This window comes from Protopterus annectens, chromosome 7.part0 (genome assembly GCF_019279795.1).
Source record: "Protopterus annectens isolate FY-2018-M chromosome 7.part0, PAN1.0, whole genome shotgun sequence".
In the NCBI taxonomy this organism is placed as follows: Eukaryota; Metazoa; Chordata; order Ceratodontiformes; family Protopteridae; genus Protopterus; species Protopterus annectens.
The window spans coordinates 7,861,980-7,880,602 of NC_056739.1; the positions used below are offsets into that span (position 1 = coordinate 7,861,980).

Genomic DNA, 18,623 nt, shown 5'->3' on the forward strand with positions numbered 1-18,623 from the left:
TTATGTTTGACTTTGCCCAGAATTCTCGAGTAAAGACGTTGAGATGTATGCTGTCATATATTTACCCAACTGTAACTATCCCCGGTCTGTAGAAACATTTCTGACTGGGGCTCAAAACTTTGCTCTGTACCTCATAAAATTGATAATCTGGGACAGAAAATGTACTGGATTACACCTAATAAACGATGACAATCTTTGTAGTTACACACTTATTTAACTTAAGATTCATATTCACGGCTCTCGTCGAATCGAGGACAAATCCAGAAATGAGGGACGTTTTTAAAATATTAACACTACTAAATTCATTATCAAAATAAGATAATGTGAGCGTTGCCTGTATTATTATAAATAACGTTTATACGGTATTTTCTGTACAGTGTGTCTGTCTAGTTTAGATAAAATCTGATTAGCTGCAATATACGCTGTAACTTTGTTTTGGTGTCTCTGTAAACATTCCTGCTCTGTTTTTTTTTTTTTTTTTTTTTAGGGGGGGGGGGGGGGCTGTGGTAAAAGAAGACCCTTGTAAACCAATCTATTATACTGGTTGGTTATTAAAAGCTAAAGCAAAACAAAAGCAGGCAAAGAAGCTTCATTGCTTTGACAGCCCGACTTCTTTTTACTTTTCCACTATTGCGATTTTACTTTCTCACCCAGACAACATAGCTATTAAACGGGTTTGTGTGTGTAAGTTTCAGTCTTCCAGGCCCTGGATGTTATTAAATTCATATTTCGAAAAACGTAAACATTGTACAAAAGAACCAGGAGCTACGTTTTGCTACAATCTTTACAGTTTTTGAAAAATAAGATGTAGCAGCATATCGTGAGAGAGTACGTAATCACAGTAGAGTTGTTTACAAATAATAAACCCGAAGAGTGACTTCATTGATAGATATATATTCATTCATAGGTGGAAGTGTTTAACATTTATAGCAGAGGGAATTCTTCAGCCGCCAGGTTGTATTGTTGGAAACACCTAAACGTGCCCCACGCGGCCACATCTATTTTCCAGTCAGCCATCACAACTGTTACTGTGCCCTTTGCAGGCGTGCCCGCCCAGACTGAGTATTAGCGGAAGAATTGAGGTAGACCGTGCAGTGGGAGTATTATCTTCGACCAGCTGCTGAAGTTTAGTTTCATTCTTCTTATCCACTCTCTGCGACTGGGGTGCAAAGTTTGACTTTTATACGATTGTAGTAAAGTCGGGGCGACCCATTCTCTGCACTCTACAAAACCGTTTTCTCTGCTGTAGCGTTGTGATTTAACAACTCACGGACATGGGGTCACTCTCAGGAGGCATGAGCTGCATCAAATACCTCTTGTTTTTCTTCAATTTTATTTTTTGGGTAAGTGAGCTATTAGTTGTAGGAGAAACACAGATAGTTGTTTTCCTTTTTGTTTACATAGTTTTAAAGTACAGACATGCTGTTTTAAGATTAACTGTGCTCACCACAAGTTTGGAGTCGCTTTGGTATGCCACAGGGCAGCACTAAATATTGGTGATTTACTAAGTACAAATGTAGGCAATGCTAGCCAGCTTAAAAAGCAGACGCTTTTCCAGAGGCTTGGCGGTCCCTTAAGGTGTCCTGACATAATGTAAACAGAAAAGCCATCGGGCAAAAATGTGAACAGTAACCTCTTAGCAAGACGCTTCAGATAAATTAAAAAGCTGCTTTGGAGAAAACTTATGCAAAATAAATTGAAACGAGGCCAACTCCAAGAAGTGGAAAATACTCCGGACGTTGGAATTCTGCCTGGAAAATGTATAGACACATCATAATTCGCGCAAAATTAATATATGGCAAACGTTTTGTGCCATATTTATTTATTTTTACTTCGTTGACCAGCTTAATTTACTGGTCCGAGGAGCATGTTCAGTCACAACCAGAATGCAAATATACAGAAATACAGTAGGAATTAAGAGTTACTTGATTACACACGTGAGACACATCGTTTGAAAACTAGTTCTTGGCGGATTTAATGGTAGATTTGTCTGGATCTGTTCTCATTTTGCTTTAAAATGTGCATTTTGTGAAGTTTGTGACTCCGTGATAAAACACAGTGAACAGTCACCAAACGCTATCAAGCATCATAGTTAAGATTTTTTTTTCTTTGAATAAAATGCATGCTACTACAATTTTTTGCAGGGCAATTTTGTGAAGATTAATATTTGAAAGATATCTCTAATTTAGACCTTTTGTCTCTCTTGATTATTTCAGCTTTGCCCTGCTCTCTGACTAAAACTTCCAAATAACTGTGCTGGACCGTATGCCAGCTACACACCCATGCAAGGCAACATATTTCCTCAGGTTGTTTATGTCCAGATAGCCCTTGCCTGTTTTGACATATGGGATTACCACCCTTTCAGATGCAAGACAGCTACACCTGGAACCAGTACAAAGTGTTGTTCTTTTATTTTATTTTGCCAAAATAAAAGTTCACCCTTGCAGAATTTCAGTTGTTTCTGCTTCACATCATATTAAAATATTTCAGACATAAACCTTGTTTTGTATAACTGCTAATGAAAAGAAAATATATTTTTTTGTTCTGTAAACTGAAGACATTTGTTTGCTATGTTCATGTTTTTCACAGAACAGAATTGCCCAAATATATACAGTCCTACCTTAAGAAGAATAGGTGGTAACCCTGTTGTAAAATCAACTGATAACAGCTTTCAGTTTCTGCCCTGACAGCGATGGGCTTTACGGGTGTGTCCTTGGCAACTAACTGCTTGCATAGCATAGTCTGACACGGGTAGAGATGTTGCTAATATAGGGCACATATTTGGCATCTTTAACAAATGCAAATAAATACATTTTAAAACAGTGGTGATTATCTTTTGTAGTTCAGCAAGTGTTATCTGCATAACAGGTAATAAAGTTTAACAATTTTGAAGGCTAATCTTACACTGGTGTGGACTGGGTATCTATTTTTCCCAGTTACTGAACATATACAGTAGTAAGATTTGTTCTTAAGACTCTACTGATCTTATTAGTATTGTGGTTAGCTACACTAGTTTTTGTTAGTGTTTCTCTTTTTATGCCCTGGGAGTTCTTAGTCATTACTCTTAAGATAGTTGTATATATAGATAGAGAAGAAGTATACGACCGTCGTTAAAATTACTGCATCATATTTTTCTTACATTAAAATTTGCATATATTCCAACGTACTTTATAAATGACTTGCTAATCTGTGTAATGCTTATGCTTAGCTGTAAACATTTGTGCGTAACTACTAGAGCAATTCTTTAACTGTATTTCTGTATGTTTGGAGAATTTCTCCTCAGGACTCTGCTAAAAATAGTTTATGCTTAGATGAACTCTCCTGGTAAACAAACATTAAATGATTAAAACATGTAATGTTTCAGCAGTAGAAATGCAGTGTTTACAGTAGTTCAGTTTTTAGTTACGAGTACTAGCTCTAACTACTACACCAGCAGTGGGTTTGTAGTTCATCCATTCATTAAGTTGTTGTTTGGGGATTTCATTAGTTGTGTATTTTTTAACAAGAAGACTGAGATTTGCTTCAGATTACTATTTGAGATTTTAACTGGATCTAAAGTGAACTATTACAAAGGTCTACATATTGCAGTATTTTGTAATATTCTTGTGAATCTCTACATAACACCTATGCTCAGGCTTACTTCATCTTCTCTGGCATTACCACCTAATATCACTTCACTGGGGGGGGGGGTGTCACTCTCCAAGAGAGGAATATCTACCGGTATGTAACCATCTTGTGTCTGTACAGAAGGGGTAAGAATGAAGTATTCTTTGGCCATCCTCAATAACTGGTTTTGATTTTGCACTAATTTTCTTTTCCCAGGCTGACACCACTTGCAGAATGTTCAGTGTATGCACCAACAACCTCATAATGGCTACTGAGCACCACTTTGTATCTAATTTTTTTAGGTCTTTTCCCTAATGACCATCAGATACTACTTTCCTTTTGGTTTATTTGTCTCTCTGTCCTTTGGAAATCAAGAGCTGTCCACCATCCATGAGGGGTTAATTTTTTTCACTGCTCCAATTAGCACCCCTTCCCCACCGACCTAAGAGCATAGGCTGTTTTGCATTATGTTGGACCCACGTGGATGCATGCTTCCTGTTGCAGGTCCTACCACTGTGTACTTCCAGATGGACTTAGGCCAAACACAGTCAGGAATTTGCTCTTCTCCACATGACACTTTTGCAGTTGGATTCTACCACCTAGCACAGGTGAACTGATATTGGACACTCCCTGCTATTTCTCCTCAAACAACTGGTCTAGTGCCTAAGTTGCTAATCAAACATGCCTCATTTGGCTGTAATCATAGTAAAATCCTCTTGGTTGCAGAGATAGTTTTGGTTCACTAATCTACCATGTAGGAACACCGTCACCTTTCAGGGTAGACAGAAGTATGTGCTCCTGTGGGTAGTTTACTGGTGTCATTGCGGATTGCTGTTGTAATCCTTGTAGATATATTGCAAAATGACATCAGTAACTGGTTATTTTTCTTCTTTCCTTCTTTTTCTTTCGGCTGTTCCCGTTAGGGGTCGCTACAGCGGATCGTCTGTTTCTATTTCTTCCTGTCCTCTACATCTTGCTCTGTCACACCAACCACCTGCATGTCCTCTCTCACCATATCCATAAACCTTATATTAGGCCTTCCTCCTTTCCTCTTACCTGGCAGCTTCATCCTTAGCATCTTTTTCCCAATATATTCTGCATCCCTCCTCAACACATGTCCAAACCAACATAATCTTGCCTCTCTGGCTTTGTCTCCAAACCGTCCAACCTGGGCTGACCCTCAAATATACTTATTCCTAATCCTGTCCACCCTCGTCACACCCAGTGCAAATCTTAATATCTTTAACTCTGCCAGATCCAGCTGTGACTCCTGCCTTTTTGTCAATGCCACTGTCTCCAACTCATCTAACATAGCTGGTCTCACTACCCTCTTGTAGACCTTCCCTTTCACTCTTACTGGTACTTGTCTGTCACAAATCACTCCTGACACTCTTCTCCACCCTCTCCATCCTGCCTACTCTCTTCTTTACCTCTCTTCCACACTCACCATTACTCTGAACTGTTGATCCCAAGTATTTAAACTCATCCACCTTCGCCAGCTCTACTCCCTGCATCCTCACTATTCCTCTATCCTCCCTTTCATTCACACACATATATTCTGTCTTAGTCCTGCTGACCTTCATTCCTCTCCTCTCTGGAGCATATCTCCACCTCTCCAGGGTCTCCTCAGCCTGCTCCCTAATCTCACTACAGATCACAATGTCATCTGCAAACATCATATTACAAAACAGGTAGGTCTATCTGTCACGAAGTCTTCACACCCACCACTGTTGAAACATCCTCTCTACTGTCATAGCCTTTTAGTTTAATATTTTTCACAGGTAGGTGAACTGGATTACTGATGCCTGTTTTCAGTCATGTAAAAGGTATAAAAAGAAAAAAATGCAAGTAATGCAGAACATAACGTAGGGAGTTCTGTATTATGTACCCAGGGAAACATCCCTCCTTTGAAAGTGTTTTCAGATAGTGCACTCCTGAGGGATCTATGATCTACTGGAAGCATCTTCCTCAAAATTAACAATGTAGTACTTTTAGCCATTTCATACCTGTGTATTAGAACTTCCTACTCACTGAGGAACATGGTAGGTTGCTCCATGTTTCCTTTTTCATAGCTAGCCAAACGTGTAGGGAAAGGATATTTGTTCTCATCTGGGTTACATATTCGTTTTTGAAGATCATTCAGAATCACTGTTTACAAAGCTTAGAATGTGTTAGGAAGCAATAACTAAAAATGTTACCCTGTGGAAAGTAGGTGCATGTATCTTTGTAGATGTTTACACCAAGTGTAGCTTGAGGGGTCTGTGGATGACTTTTCTTACTACATTCCTGCTAGACTTTTCATAATGTTAGTGTAGAATCACCCGATAATCTTTAATGATTTAAAGTGTCAGCCTATTGTTTGCCCCCCCCAGCCTAATCTGGGTGACCTTTTTGTCACCCTTTACAGCAAGATTCTGTTTTAACCTATTTATACTCCTCCTCCTTACTTTGGTCATTCTTCCAGATCTCCTCCATCCCCTCTCCAGATACGACTTTCTATCCCTGTTAACTGCTAGTCGTCAGAGTTCTCAAGTCTTCACTATTCAGACTTTTTTGCTGTGTTTTGTTATTGTTTACACTGTAGTTTTTTTAATATATTTCTTGCAGCTAGAAACAGCCCATACATTGTAATATCACTCAGTTCTGTTGAGTTGTGGAAACAAGCATTATGCATACTGGAGATGTAACTGATTTTGTCAGTGCCAAACATGACTCTCTCTTTACGCATTGTACATGTTTTTACTGTATTTGTAATTTTAAGCAATTTTGTAGTTTTAAAACTCAACAGTGGATCTCTCTCTTTGTTGCTAAACCTTTAATGAGATTTTGTATACTGCCTTGGAGCTGTCTGGAGTTTTCAGTGGTTAAAAACTAGCATGTCAGTTTTATCGATCATTTCTATAAAATGATCAGTATACTTAATGTTTTTCTTCTTCTTTCGGCTGCTCCCGTTAGGGGTCGCCACAGCAGATCAACTGTTTCCATTTCTTCCTGTCCTCTGCATCTTCCTCTCTCACCACATCCATAAACCTTATCTTAGGCCTCCCTCTTTTCCTGTTACCTGGCAGCTTCATCCTTAGCATCTTTTTCCCAATATACTCTGCATCCCTCCTCAGCACATGTCCAAGCCAACGTAATCTTGCCTCTCTGGCTTTGTCTCCAAACCTTCCAACCTGGGCTGATGCTCTAATATACTTATTCCTAATCCTGTCCATCATCATCACACCCAGTGCAAATCTTAACATCTTCAACTCTGCCACGTCAACCTTCATTCCTCTTCTCTCTAGAGCATATCTCCACCTCTCCAGGGTCTCCTCCACCTGTTCCCTACTCTCACTACAGATCACAATGTCATCTGCAAATATCATAGTCCACGGGGACTCCTGTCTGATCTCGTCTGTCAACCTGTCCATCACCATTACAAATAAGAAAGGGCTCAGAGCTGATCTTTGATGTAATCCCACCTCCACCTTAAACGCATCCGTCACTTCCACCGCAGACCTCACCGCTGTCGCACTACCCTCGTACATATCCTGTACCATTCTTACATACTTCTCTGACACTCCCGACATCCTCATACAATACCACAACTCCTCTCTAACGGAAGATGCACACAGGTGGATTATATCTTATGTAGAAGGGCCAGTATGAAGTATGATCATTGGTGCTGCCCTCACACTCATCCTCCTCTTCTTGATCACTATTGTCATCCTACAAACCACCATCCTATGCTGCCTAACTGCACTTTCCCCTGCCACCACTTTACGGTCTCCAATCTCCTTCATACTGGCCCTTCTACATAAGATATAATCCACCTGTGTGCTTCTTCCTCCACTCTTGTATGTCACCCTATGCCCTCTTGTTAAAATACATATTCATCACAGCCATGTCCATCCTTTTCGCAAAATCCACTGCCATCTGACTTTCTGCATTCCTTTGCTTAACACCATACCTACCCATCACTTCCTCATCCCCTCTGTTCCCTTCTTAATGTTTTTATTGAGCAGAATAACTTGCTGTGGAATTATTTTGTATTTTTTGTTAGCTTTTCCACTTTGTTTCATCTTCCCATTGATTACTACTGTGTTGAATTTTATGGGATGCGGACATTTTCCCAAAACACAAGGGCTCCAATAAAGAGAGATTCAAGAATTGTGTTCTGAGAGTACTTTTTAGTTCAGATATGTCACACAAAAGAGTAAGGAAAATGTATGAATTTTTCTATAAACCAAGTATTTCCTTTATCTGCATTGTGTTGGCAAGCCTGAAATTGATTATATAGTATAGCAGATGACATGATGGCATACATTATTTCACACGTGATGGTGTAGGGGATTTACCCTTTTCCCCTAAATACACATCTGATAAATTATCCATCTTCAGAAACCAGGACTGTTGCCACAGGCATTACATCCACTTGGCTGATAAGGCTCTCTCAGGCTGCTTGGCAACCTCTGCCACTCCCATTGGTAATTTCTCTTCTCATTGTTCAATTATTTATTGGTGAATGAAGTCCTCATCCATGGCTCAAACTGCTGAAAAAAATTTAAAAGAAATTCAATTTTTCAGCTGCTTTTCACTCCGGTGGGTGTGAAGAATGCTTTAATCGCATGGTTTAATGTTAACAGATTTTTGTTAATTTTACAGGTGTTTATGTCTGACTGTTATCCCTTCTACCTAGGTTTATGGGTCTTGGGTCTAAGGAGGTTGCAGTGTCAAAGTCCTTTTTTCCAGTGTAGCTGTGATAGGGTCATTTAACCCACCAACTGGCACACACAGTACTAATATTGTTTAGGCAGAGTACACCACTTTGCATTATCAGTGCAAATTTGAATCATGTTATTAGGAAGAGAAGACACAAGAAGTTTTATATCTGTCTGATGACAAAGGCCTCAATTGTGCATATGTGTAGTACCCAGTACATGCTGTTTCTCTGACTTGGATTCCATGCCCTCAATGTCAGCTCAGTTTGCCAGTAAAGACATAGTGGTAAGAAAGTTAACTTCAGTACTGCACAAACAGAAGTAACCTGTGAGCACCCCAAAGAGTTCTAAATCAGTGCCCTGATATCCTTCTACACCCTATGTTCTTTCTGTTGATTATGACGAGTAAGCCAAATCAGTAGTAAGAACTCAAAGAAAAATATCATGTGACATGATTCCTATTCTCTCTGTATAGGGGCACACTGACTGAGCTTTACAGGCAGACCGCTTCCATCTCCAATCTCAAGGTCACCTATAGCCATGCTGTCAGTTCTGCTTGTTTTTGTGATGTATGTACAAAGGTTGTAAGTGTTGAGGTCTTCTGTGGTTGGGTTAATACCGAATCAACAGTGAATCACAGATGCTGCTTCCCTTACAAAGACTAAAACATCAGTATTTCTGTCACTATTCCCAGTGTTTTATAGTCCACCATCAGCATTTTGAACAACACAGACAGGCCAAACATTAGGGCTTGTACCTGACATTTTTTAAGTCAGAGAATATTGTTCTGTGTATATGGTGGCCCCTTCAGAGCCAACATAAGTGATGACACTGGAGCCAGAAACTAGCCAGTCAAATTTAAAGTCTGAATACAGGGCTTTTTGAGTCATTGTTCTTGCTGCTTGCTATAGTTTCTGCTAAAGAGACCTTTTGACAAAGTTGTGTCCTCTTTTCTCATTGTTTCAGGACCTTTCCCCAAATAGACCATGGTACAGAGTAGTCTAAAGGAACTGTCTGAGGTCACACCTGAATTCTGCCATTAAGACCTTGATGAAAAGGAAGGGAGAATTTCCCAGGGTCACCACATGAAGACAGAATGTTATGAGGCACATTTTAATAATGAAAGAAAAGGAGGTGGAACTACAGATCCCATCCCTTCCCTGCAGAAGACAGAGGTAATCCAGAGGGCTTGAGTAAAGTCTGGTATCCCACTTGTGCCCCTGAGGGTTGTCCAGCTACCTATTTAACTGAGTAAACTACTGGAAACTTTTAACAAGGTGTCTTTATTCCTCCCACCGAGAGGGTATCGGAAAGTGAGTCTCCTAGATCTGTTAGCTAAAGGGATTTTATCTGGATGTATCCATTATACTCTGTACCCCACAGAAGAGATTACAACAGACATGTAGGTTCATTCTGCATCCTCATTAGTAGAGATGCTACCAGGGTGATGTGGGAAAACCTAGATATAGTAACCTTGGCTACTTATAAGTTGGACCACATTTTCTGCCCTCAAAGGGCTGTATAACCTGGGAAAAGATGCCTAAACTTGATTCTGTTGCCTTTGCAACATCTGTGAATAATGCTCCTACACCCCATGTTGAGCTGTCCATCTCCCAGAAGGGGAATCCAGGGGGAGAGAGGCAGGTTTGGCAAGGACATGTTCACATCTACCCAGCTCTTTGTTTAGGTGCTAAATTGTCTTATTCATCTGGCGTGTTTTCAGAGGGACATGACATATCCAGGGAAATGATCCATGTGATGGAGATGGTACTGATAGGCCCTTAAAGGAAGAGCTCAAGGTCAAAGCCACCATTTCCACAGATACAGTTAGACTTATGGTCCAGCATCATGTGTAACACTTAAGAAAGTTCAGCCAGAGCTGAAGGATCTGATTAGCTTTGTAGGAGGTTACCAAGGTGACCTTCTTGGATCCCCATTCCCATGTCTTTTTCTGTTTATGTCAGGAGGCCCATAAAAGACATGGAGGAGCAGGGAAAAAACTTCATGGCTATGAGAGGTAAATTTCTTCATCTCCACTGTTTGTATAATAGAGTGCAAAGAAATCAGCTTGGGGCATGGTTCTGATGTAACCCACATCACAACCAGCAGGAAAATGTTGGAAGAGTCCAGTCTTGTCAAAACCAGTTCCACCAGAATTCACCTGCTCAGATGATATGGTAGCCACTACTCACCAGTAAGCATCTGGTAGTGCCAGGGTGGACAGTAGTACTCCTGAAAGCTCCCAGAAGTAGTTTGGGAACACATGTTCTTCTGTCTTCCACAACAGTCCAGCATCACCAGAGAGAAATGGGTCAGGATCATAATATCCAAGAGATTACATAATACTGTTGCAGCTCCTCACACCTCCAGCACCACTACTCTTGACAGATATCCCACCTCATCCAAAGTTTGCAGCAAGGAAGGAGGTACTAACCCTTATGCAATAAAAGAGCCTTCTGGGTTGTCTTAACAGAGTAGAAGGGCCAAGGATGTTGTATTAGATATAGTTTGGTGCCAAAGAAAAAAGCACTTTCTACCATTACAAGAAAATAAAATCCCAAAAAAGCCTTCTGCATGCCCTCAATGCAGAGTTTTATGCTGTGTTTTTCACAGGGAGATTGGCTTCTTTGGACCTCACTGACTTATATGTTCACATCATTCATCACAGTTTAGGTGTAGTTGCACTTCAGGGTCAGAATAAATCATTACTAACTACAGAAGCCTGGCGTTCAGTTTTTGTCACAGCCCCTAGGATGTTTTCCAAATGTGTGGTATTAGTAGCAGCCCATCAGAAATTGCAGGGAGTCAAAATCTCCCCATATTGGGACAGGTAGGTCCTTCTTGCATCATCTTCAGACTAGGTGATTCAGAGCAGGGAGTCTCTACTCAGAATGCTTGAGTCTCTCAAAATTGCTGTTAACTTATCAAAATCCAGTTTTCTGTTTAGCCAACTTATTACATTTTTTAGATGTACCATGGCTGTATTGTCCCATTGCTTTATGCCAGGGTGATTGTTATTGTCCCCCTTCTGGCCCCATCAAGCTGGACTTCCTGTCTTATTGGTATACATAGAGGATGCTCCTGCCCAGTTCATACACTTAACCATTTTGTACTGTGGGATTTACATTTCATTTTACAAAAACTTACTGGCTGCCTCTGAAAACCTCAGATTGGTTCTTGGAAATCCCTTTTTCTGGTTGCATAGTATCGGCATTGACAGTAAAACTTTCATACTTCATTTTCTACAAGGAAAGACTGGTTCTCTGGGCTAATCTGTCCTTTAAAAATGATATGCCGATGTTCTGTACACATTGTAGAATCTGATGAGTCAATTGCTGTGGTGTATTTTCCTGCTTGCCCTTCCTTATTTTTGGGGCCTTTTTTTAATAAAAGTCTTCAGAAACATTTTATTAAACCACTGCCCAAAAAATTTAGCTTCTCCATTTGTGATATTACCATAGGATAGCATGAGCTACATCCATAGATTTTAATGAGTCACCATTTCCAGTGCTCGGTGGTGTGCCCATTAAAGTCTGGATGTAACAAATGCTTTTCCTATGCTTGTGTTACTGAGGTTAAAGTTTCTTGTTTTTCCTCAGTGACATCAGATGCAAGGAAACCACGTACTTTAATATTCATTTTATAATATAAATAAGATGATAAAAATGATTCCTGACTGGGGACAGTACTGTTTGGGAGTTCATACACTGCATGCATGTACTGCTGAGGTATGTTTCAGAACGTCAACAAGTTACTTTAAATTTAAGGTAGCAGGAATCTAACATGAAACAAGCTGCTTAGTATTTGAGTACCTCTACAAGGCTTGAGGAAGGGTGTTGAAGTCAAGTATTTGGGAGAAAATGGTTGATTAGGATACTTAGGATATCTCATTTACAGGGGCCCAAAATTAGTTTGATTTTTAAAAGATATCAAGGTTATGAAAATATTTACAAAACAATGAAAGTTTTTTAGGCATTGCAAAAATAGGGAAACGGGCATTTAGGCAGCAGAATGTATAATCTTAAATTAGCCCAGAATTAACCCAACTCGTATAACTTTGTTCTCAATTTACTGATGTGTAATCCCTTTCTAGAGAGAATTCCTGTCACCCTACTTCAGGTTTTCCCTTGCATCTCCCCCACCCCCATTCCCTGCTGTTTCACACCATTTCCTGCCCAGTACCAGGCAATAGTTCTATTCATTACTCAAAGCTTCAACCTTTCTCCTTTGTTTCCTTTCTACAGATATTTTCAGGATTTCATGTTTTTCAAACGTAACCATTTAATTATTAGATTGCTGTTTTTATTTATTGCTGATAACCGAATGTATTATACTAAAAGCAGTTTCCTAATTATTTGTACTCTTTTTGCTTTACCACAGCTTTTTTTATTATATTTGTACTCTTGTTGTATAACCAGGTATGCCATGTATGTTAGACTATTCCTGTATATATAATGAGTAGTACAAATACAGCAACCTAACAGCATTTTATGAGGCTTTTCTCTCCTTGCTTCCACTAAATAGGGCTCTTGCAACCCAACTGGACTTTCCCAGAAGACACAAGTAGTAAATAAAAAAAAATGTAAATATTACTGAAGTGGCATTAACTTATTGGGTTTTAATATAACTTACAATGCATGGGAGCAGTATAATAATATTTAGTGAATTCTCCTTTTTGAGTGTTTGTGGAACATCAAGTCAGATAAAACTGAAATAATAAGCATTATAAGCTATTTAAACCCCTGGGGTAATATCAGAAATGTGGTCTAAAGAAGTCCAAATTTGTCTGTTGAAGCTTATTGTCACTTTAAAAATTGCCTGACATCAGTATAGAATGGAAGTCCCACTGTAATAGTAGGAGACCAGTTAGCTGGGTAAAGTATTATGATGCTTCAAGGTTTTCATCTTACTTTCTTTTTGGATGTGATAAACTTGTATAATTTTGAACAGGTGGTGAAATTTCCCCACACATGGTAGTAACGCATTGCTCCTTATGTATTAACAACGAATGATTCATTAAAAATGTGAATACGAGTCAACTTTGGTAATCAGACCATATATCACTGAAGATTATCATTCTGAAATTTTCATTTCATAGTGGCCAAGATAAGGTCTGATAAAGCTGAATGTAAGCAATTTACGAGAGGACATTAAAATCAGCAACAGGATAAAATTAATCCAGAGAATAGTAAGAATTGCATATTGTCAATTTCCAGACAAAAAAGGAAGGCCTCTTTTTTTTTTTTCTTTTGGCTCCCTGCAGCTGACTGTCAGCAACCATCAGCTGTTTGCTTTATTTGAGGAGTCTACCAGACCTGTCTTAGCTTCTCCAGGCTCTACCGGAATAAAGATCCTGGGCCAGTGAGCAGGTAGAGGAATCTGGTGCATTACCATACAGCTGCTGGAGAATTATTTTCTGTTATGCTCTAGTCACCTCCCATGACAGCTTTACAAGCTCCACTGTAGCTGCCTTTGGGAAGTGCGTGAGTGCTTCCATGCATGAGTAACCTCCCAAACAAGTGACATGTGTACAATATGGTGCTTGCCAGGCTCTGTGAGTGTTGCTGTGAGACTGAGCCAGGCTGCCATACCCCATGGGAGAGCACGCATTGGAAGCTCACTCCCATTTTTCCTTGCGTGGTCCCCTCTAGTGCCATGCTGCTAATGAATACAGGTTTTTTGGGGTGCAGTCAGAATTTTATTCCAGGGTGTCATGGGGAATATCTTGACCCAAGATGCCATGCCTGAGGAGAATGATGGAGATCTAGGTTAAATGTTTAAAGCATAAAATAAATGATTTTTGGCTTTTCTGCTTTTTTTTCTCCTTGCCTTATGATCATGTTGCAATTGTTTGCTCCGTTTACAAAAAAAAAAATTGCAAGTAGGGAAAATAAAAATATATGATGGGATTAGGGATTGAGCCAAGCATCCTTTGAAAGCTTTTTCAGCAGAGTGGTCCTAGTTCTTAGTGCCTGCAGCGTACAGTGCTATTAGTTAACGAAGACATTATTAATTCTTACAGATGTATCATTATTGTGACTACATATTTGTTGTTTTCATACCTTTGTGATCCTTTAGTGAATATGTTGTGATATGGAGAGGAAGTGTTGGAATCTACACCCTAGACTAAAATTTTATTGTACTATATCTCTAAGCACTCAGTGTAATAAACTTAGTAGTTTGTTTCTAGATGGCCTTTATTCCACAATAGACAAACTGTCTGGTTGGACTAATCTTAACAGCTGAGTAGACAAACAAATGGCTTTTGGTTGCCTTCAAGTAACTGAGATCATGGCATAATATTGTATCGATCATGCTTCCATTTGGTGCAGTTTCAGTACTGTTGTAGCCTACCATATGCACAACAAAATGTAATCTGTCTGTGCTGTGCTGACTGCTATCACTTTAATAACCAATATTACTTAGGGTTACCACCTGTCCCACTTTGCGAGGGACAGTCCCTCTTTGGGCAGTTGTGTCCTGCAAAAAATTGTGAGAAAATGGCAAATGTCCTGAGATTTTAGGACAAAATTATTTTCTATATTGTATGTAATAGTTGCATAAAACAGTTATTCTGTAACTGAAACACCTAAATGTTATAAGAAACAGAATAAGGAACAAAAATGCAACAAGAATAAACTTTTATTCAGGCAAACAACTGAAGTTCTGTCCTTTGTACTGGCCGTGGGTGTGTTTTGCCTTGCAAAATCTGATGTTTGTAGCACAAATGTCTCTCTTTGGCCATTTGGAAAGGTGGCAACCCTAATATTACTCTTGTATTGAACTCTAGCCTCTTATTCTAAGGCTCCATGTTAGTCACATGACAGGACTTATTCTCCCATAGCAAGAACAGGAAATAATGTTTAGATGGTTTATGTAGCATTTACTGCTTGGCTAGCATTATTTTATTTATAACTGAGGATGTTTGCTCAAATAGCAGCTGTGGTTAAAGCCCAGTGCAGTGTGTGTTTGTGTATTCATATACTTCACCCTACGTTCATTAAATGTAAATTGAATGAGGTTAAGAAGCAGAGTTCAACTTCCTCATCACTGCTCAACATAGAAAATCACTGCTAGTGCAATTTCTGTTTGTGCGTCCACAGTGATTTTATTTACATGGAATTTTCTCTTCCTTTACAGTTGTCTTACTGAGGTGTCTATTTAAGCAAGGGTTGTGTGCAGGGGAGCTGTCCGCTGCAGAAAGTTCTGTTTTTTTTTAATATTTTTTTTTCAAACTGAAGCTTCAATGTATTCCAGTTTAAGCATCAAAGGATTTATTCTTGCTGAAATTTACTGGATCCTGATTGCCATACTCAGGCAAAGCTTTTCCCAGCTGTGTTTACTTTAGCGTCCAGTAAGAGTAGTGGGCAGCCATATAAACATTATTTCACCACTGTAGGAAGCAGGTAGGTCACTAATGACTAAGTAACTGTAGTAACTCGTCCACTGGCTGGTTGTTAGTGCACTACACTGAAAACTGTCCAGGAAAGGCATTGATGCAATCATACCCAGAATTCTGACTTTACAGCTTTTTCATACATTTTAATGCTTCATGGGCTGCCTGCTGCCCCTCAGACAACACAGTTAACATAAGGAAAGCCCATTGTCAAAGTAACCAGCTTCTAATGGGGCCCTATGAAATTAATAGCTTCAAAGGCTGCCATGTTAGTTTTCTTCTGTTGTAGTTTTTCTTTGGCTAATAATGGCTGATATGTGTATTAGAGAAAAAAGTCAAACTGGTCTTGATCTCAGCTGTCTGGTATGTCCATTTTCAAGCTGTACGGGCTTGATGATCCTTTTCTTTCCACCTCCACCCAGTGTGAACATTATGCTGGCTCTTGTGTGTGGGGTGGCGGCCTTTGATTGTAGTTCTAGATGCCGTGGTGCAAGCTTTGCTGTGTGCATCTTCTGTTATTCTTTGATCTGACCTCATCACTGGAGAGTACATGCTTGTGGGAGTACATGCTTGTGGTTTTTCAATGGACTACCTCCCACCCCACTCTTTGGATTGAACCCTTGGGTTTGAAAGTACACATGCCAAGAGTAGATAAAATAAAAAAAAAAAAATCTTTAGCACAGAAACTCTTCATAGCCAGAATTTTCTGGCTGTTTCTGAGATGTGGCTTGGTGGTCATACAAGTAAGCATCAGTCATATAAGGGACAGGGAAAGGAAGACTTGATAGCGTTGATTAGTACTGGTGTACTTGTCTTCTGTAGCTACTGTTTAGGACTAGAATGGTACCATAATGACCATATACGGTACTGGAAGACATTTCAATATTATCTATTATTGCGCAGCTTGTGTAGAATCTGAACAGTTGTGAACCTTTCCTTGTAACAGGCCTCTTCTTACCTGGCTCTTTTCTTTGCTATATAGTACTGTGTTTAGTCCTAGAGTTTTGAACAGGTGATTGTAGCTGTCTTGTTTGTAGCATAACATTTGGGTTATTTCTGTTTTCTCACTGTTTTGACTTTGTTCTTGTCAGATTGCCATCTTGGATGATGGTTGGATACAAACCAGTGTTGTTGTGTTGGGTATTTATTGCGTTATCACTGCTTTTGTCCTTTTCTAATACTACATCATAAAACAAGGACACTGTGACTAAAGCATCTTTAAAGTTACCAAATGTGTAACTAATCTGTATTTTTCCCCTGCAGATGTAATTTTTGTTGGGGTGTGCCGATATCCTTTCTGCAGCATGGTACTTCCTAAATAAACAACAAAACAAGAGGCTCTCAGTATACTCTAAAAGTTCGTAATTTATTGTAGTAAGCACTTTCGCTGGAAACAATACTTCAGCTTCTTCAGACTAAGAAATTACATGAAATTATCCACAAACTTTACAAACCCCACTTAAAAACCACACTTCCAATGAAATTCAAAAACCAGTGGTGATGTCACTCAAACTAATTCCAGTTTAAAGCAACAGAATAAAAAACTAATAAAAATAGTAATGGTCATTCTAACCAAACTAAATACTATTCCTATATAAGGAAAGCTTATATTTAACAAAAATTATATACACACCTATTTGCCTTAATATAAACAAATTTTCATATTATAAATGGTACTTCCTAAGCCTGACTCCCACCCTGCACTATATTAAAATGCTCAGTTTAACCTACTAATCTTCTCCATATTAGACTGGTGAGCTAGAAAAGTGCAATTTGCAAAGTTGAGAAAGAGAGAGAGAGATGGGAGAGCCCAAAGGCCAGCATTGGTGATCAGAAGGTAGCTTGAGGAATTCTGTGGGTTAATTCCCAGCTTCTGCCTACCAGTGTTCTCTCTGTAGGCTGAGGAGAGCTTTGACTTAAAGTCACTGGGAATGATTCTGCCCTGGGCCTAAGGACAAGTCCATTCCCTATACTCGATCACACTCTCACGCTGGCAGCCAATTCCTACCCCAGTCTTTACCAAGTTAGTAAAAGGACTTCACTTCCAACAGCATGTCATCCGCTTGTCCCTTAAAACCAAGAAAGATAAGGAGGTACAGCCTTGTCATTCCTTCCTTGACCTCTGCCAGCTCTTGTAGGTACTAGAGTTGGTAGTCAAAATGTAGTCGCTTGGATCATATTCAGGACTTTATCCTTCTATGCCAACAGAGCTGGCTGTTGGCATGTACCTACTGAGCCTTCATCTTGCAGGTGCACAAACTATTGGCAGTGGTGGTAGGCTAGGTGTCTTAATATACGTGTGTGTGTGTGTGTGTGTGTGTGTGTGTGTGTGTGTGTGTGTGTGTGTGTGTGTGTATATATATATATATATATATATATATATGTATATATATGTATATATGTATATATATATATATATATATATATATATGTACACATGCGCATTTATATATATATTAATATTTATATATTATATAAATATTTATATATATATATATATATATATATATATGTATACTGCAATGGAAAGTTGTGCACATGTCCGCTCAGGTGTATACTGAAATGAACAGATTTACATATGTGCGCTCATTTGTATCCTGTGATGAAAAGATGTACATGTGTGCACTCAGGTCTACCTCAGAACATTGCAAATATAACATTGAACCACAAAACATTGAGACCATAAGATCAAAATTTCAGAACACTGAAAAGTTAGAACATTGAAATTACATAACAATGAAAATTTAAATCATTGAGTCTGATATCATCGAAAGTGTTACATAATTACAGTTTAAAGTGTTAATTTTGTGGTATCACTTTAAGTTGTAGTGTGTAGTAAACAAACATGACAGATGGTATGTTTTGCGTTTGAAGAGTAGTTCTCAGGTTGCATAGTAAAAGTTTATCAGATAATGGTT

At 39.1% G+C, this 18,623-nt stretch overlaps 1 protein-coding gene across 1 annotated transcript in view; it reads left to right on the forward strand.

Annotated features, from left to right (window-relative positions):
• The first annotated feature begins 756 nt into the window (after nt 1-756).
• The window catches only part of TSPAN2 (tetraspanin 2), a 977,937-nt gene continuing 960,070 nt past the window's right edge, over nt 757-18,623 (forward strand). Inside the window, exon 1 of the mRNA XM_044076441.1 lies at nt 757-1,343. Coding sequence (XP_043932376.1) covers nt 1,275-1,343 — 69 coding nt within the window. The 5' untranslated portion in view covers nt 757-1,274. The remainder of the gene's footprint in view (nt 1,344-18,623) is intronic.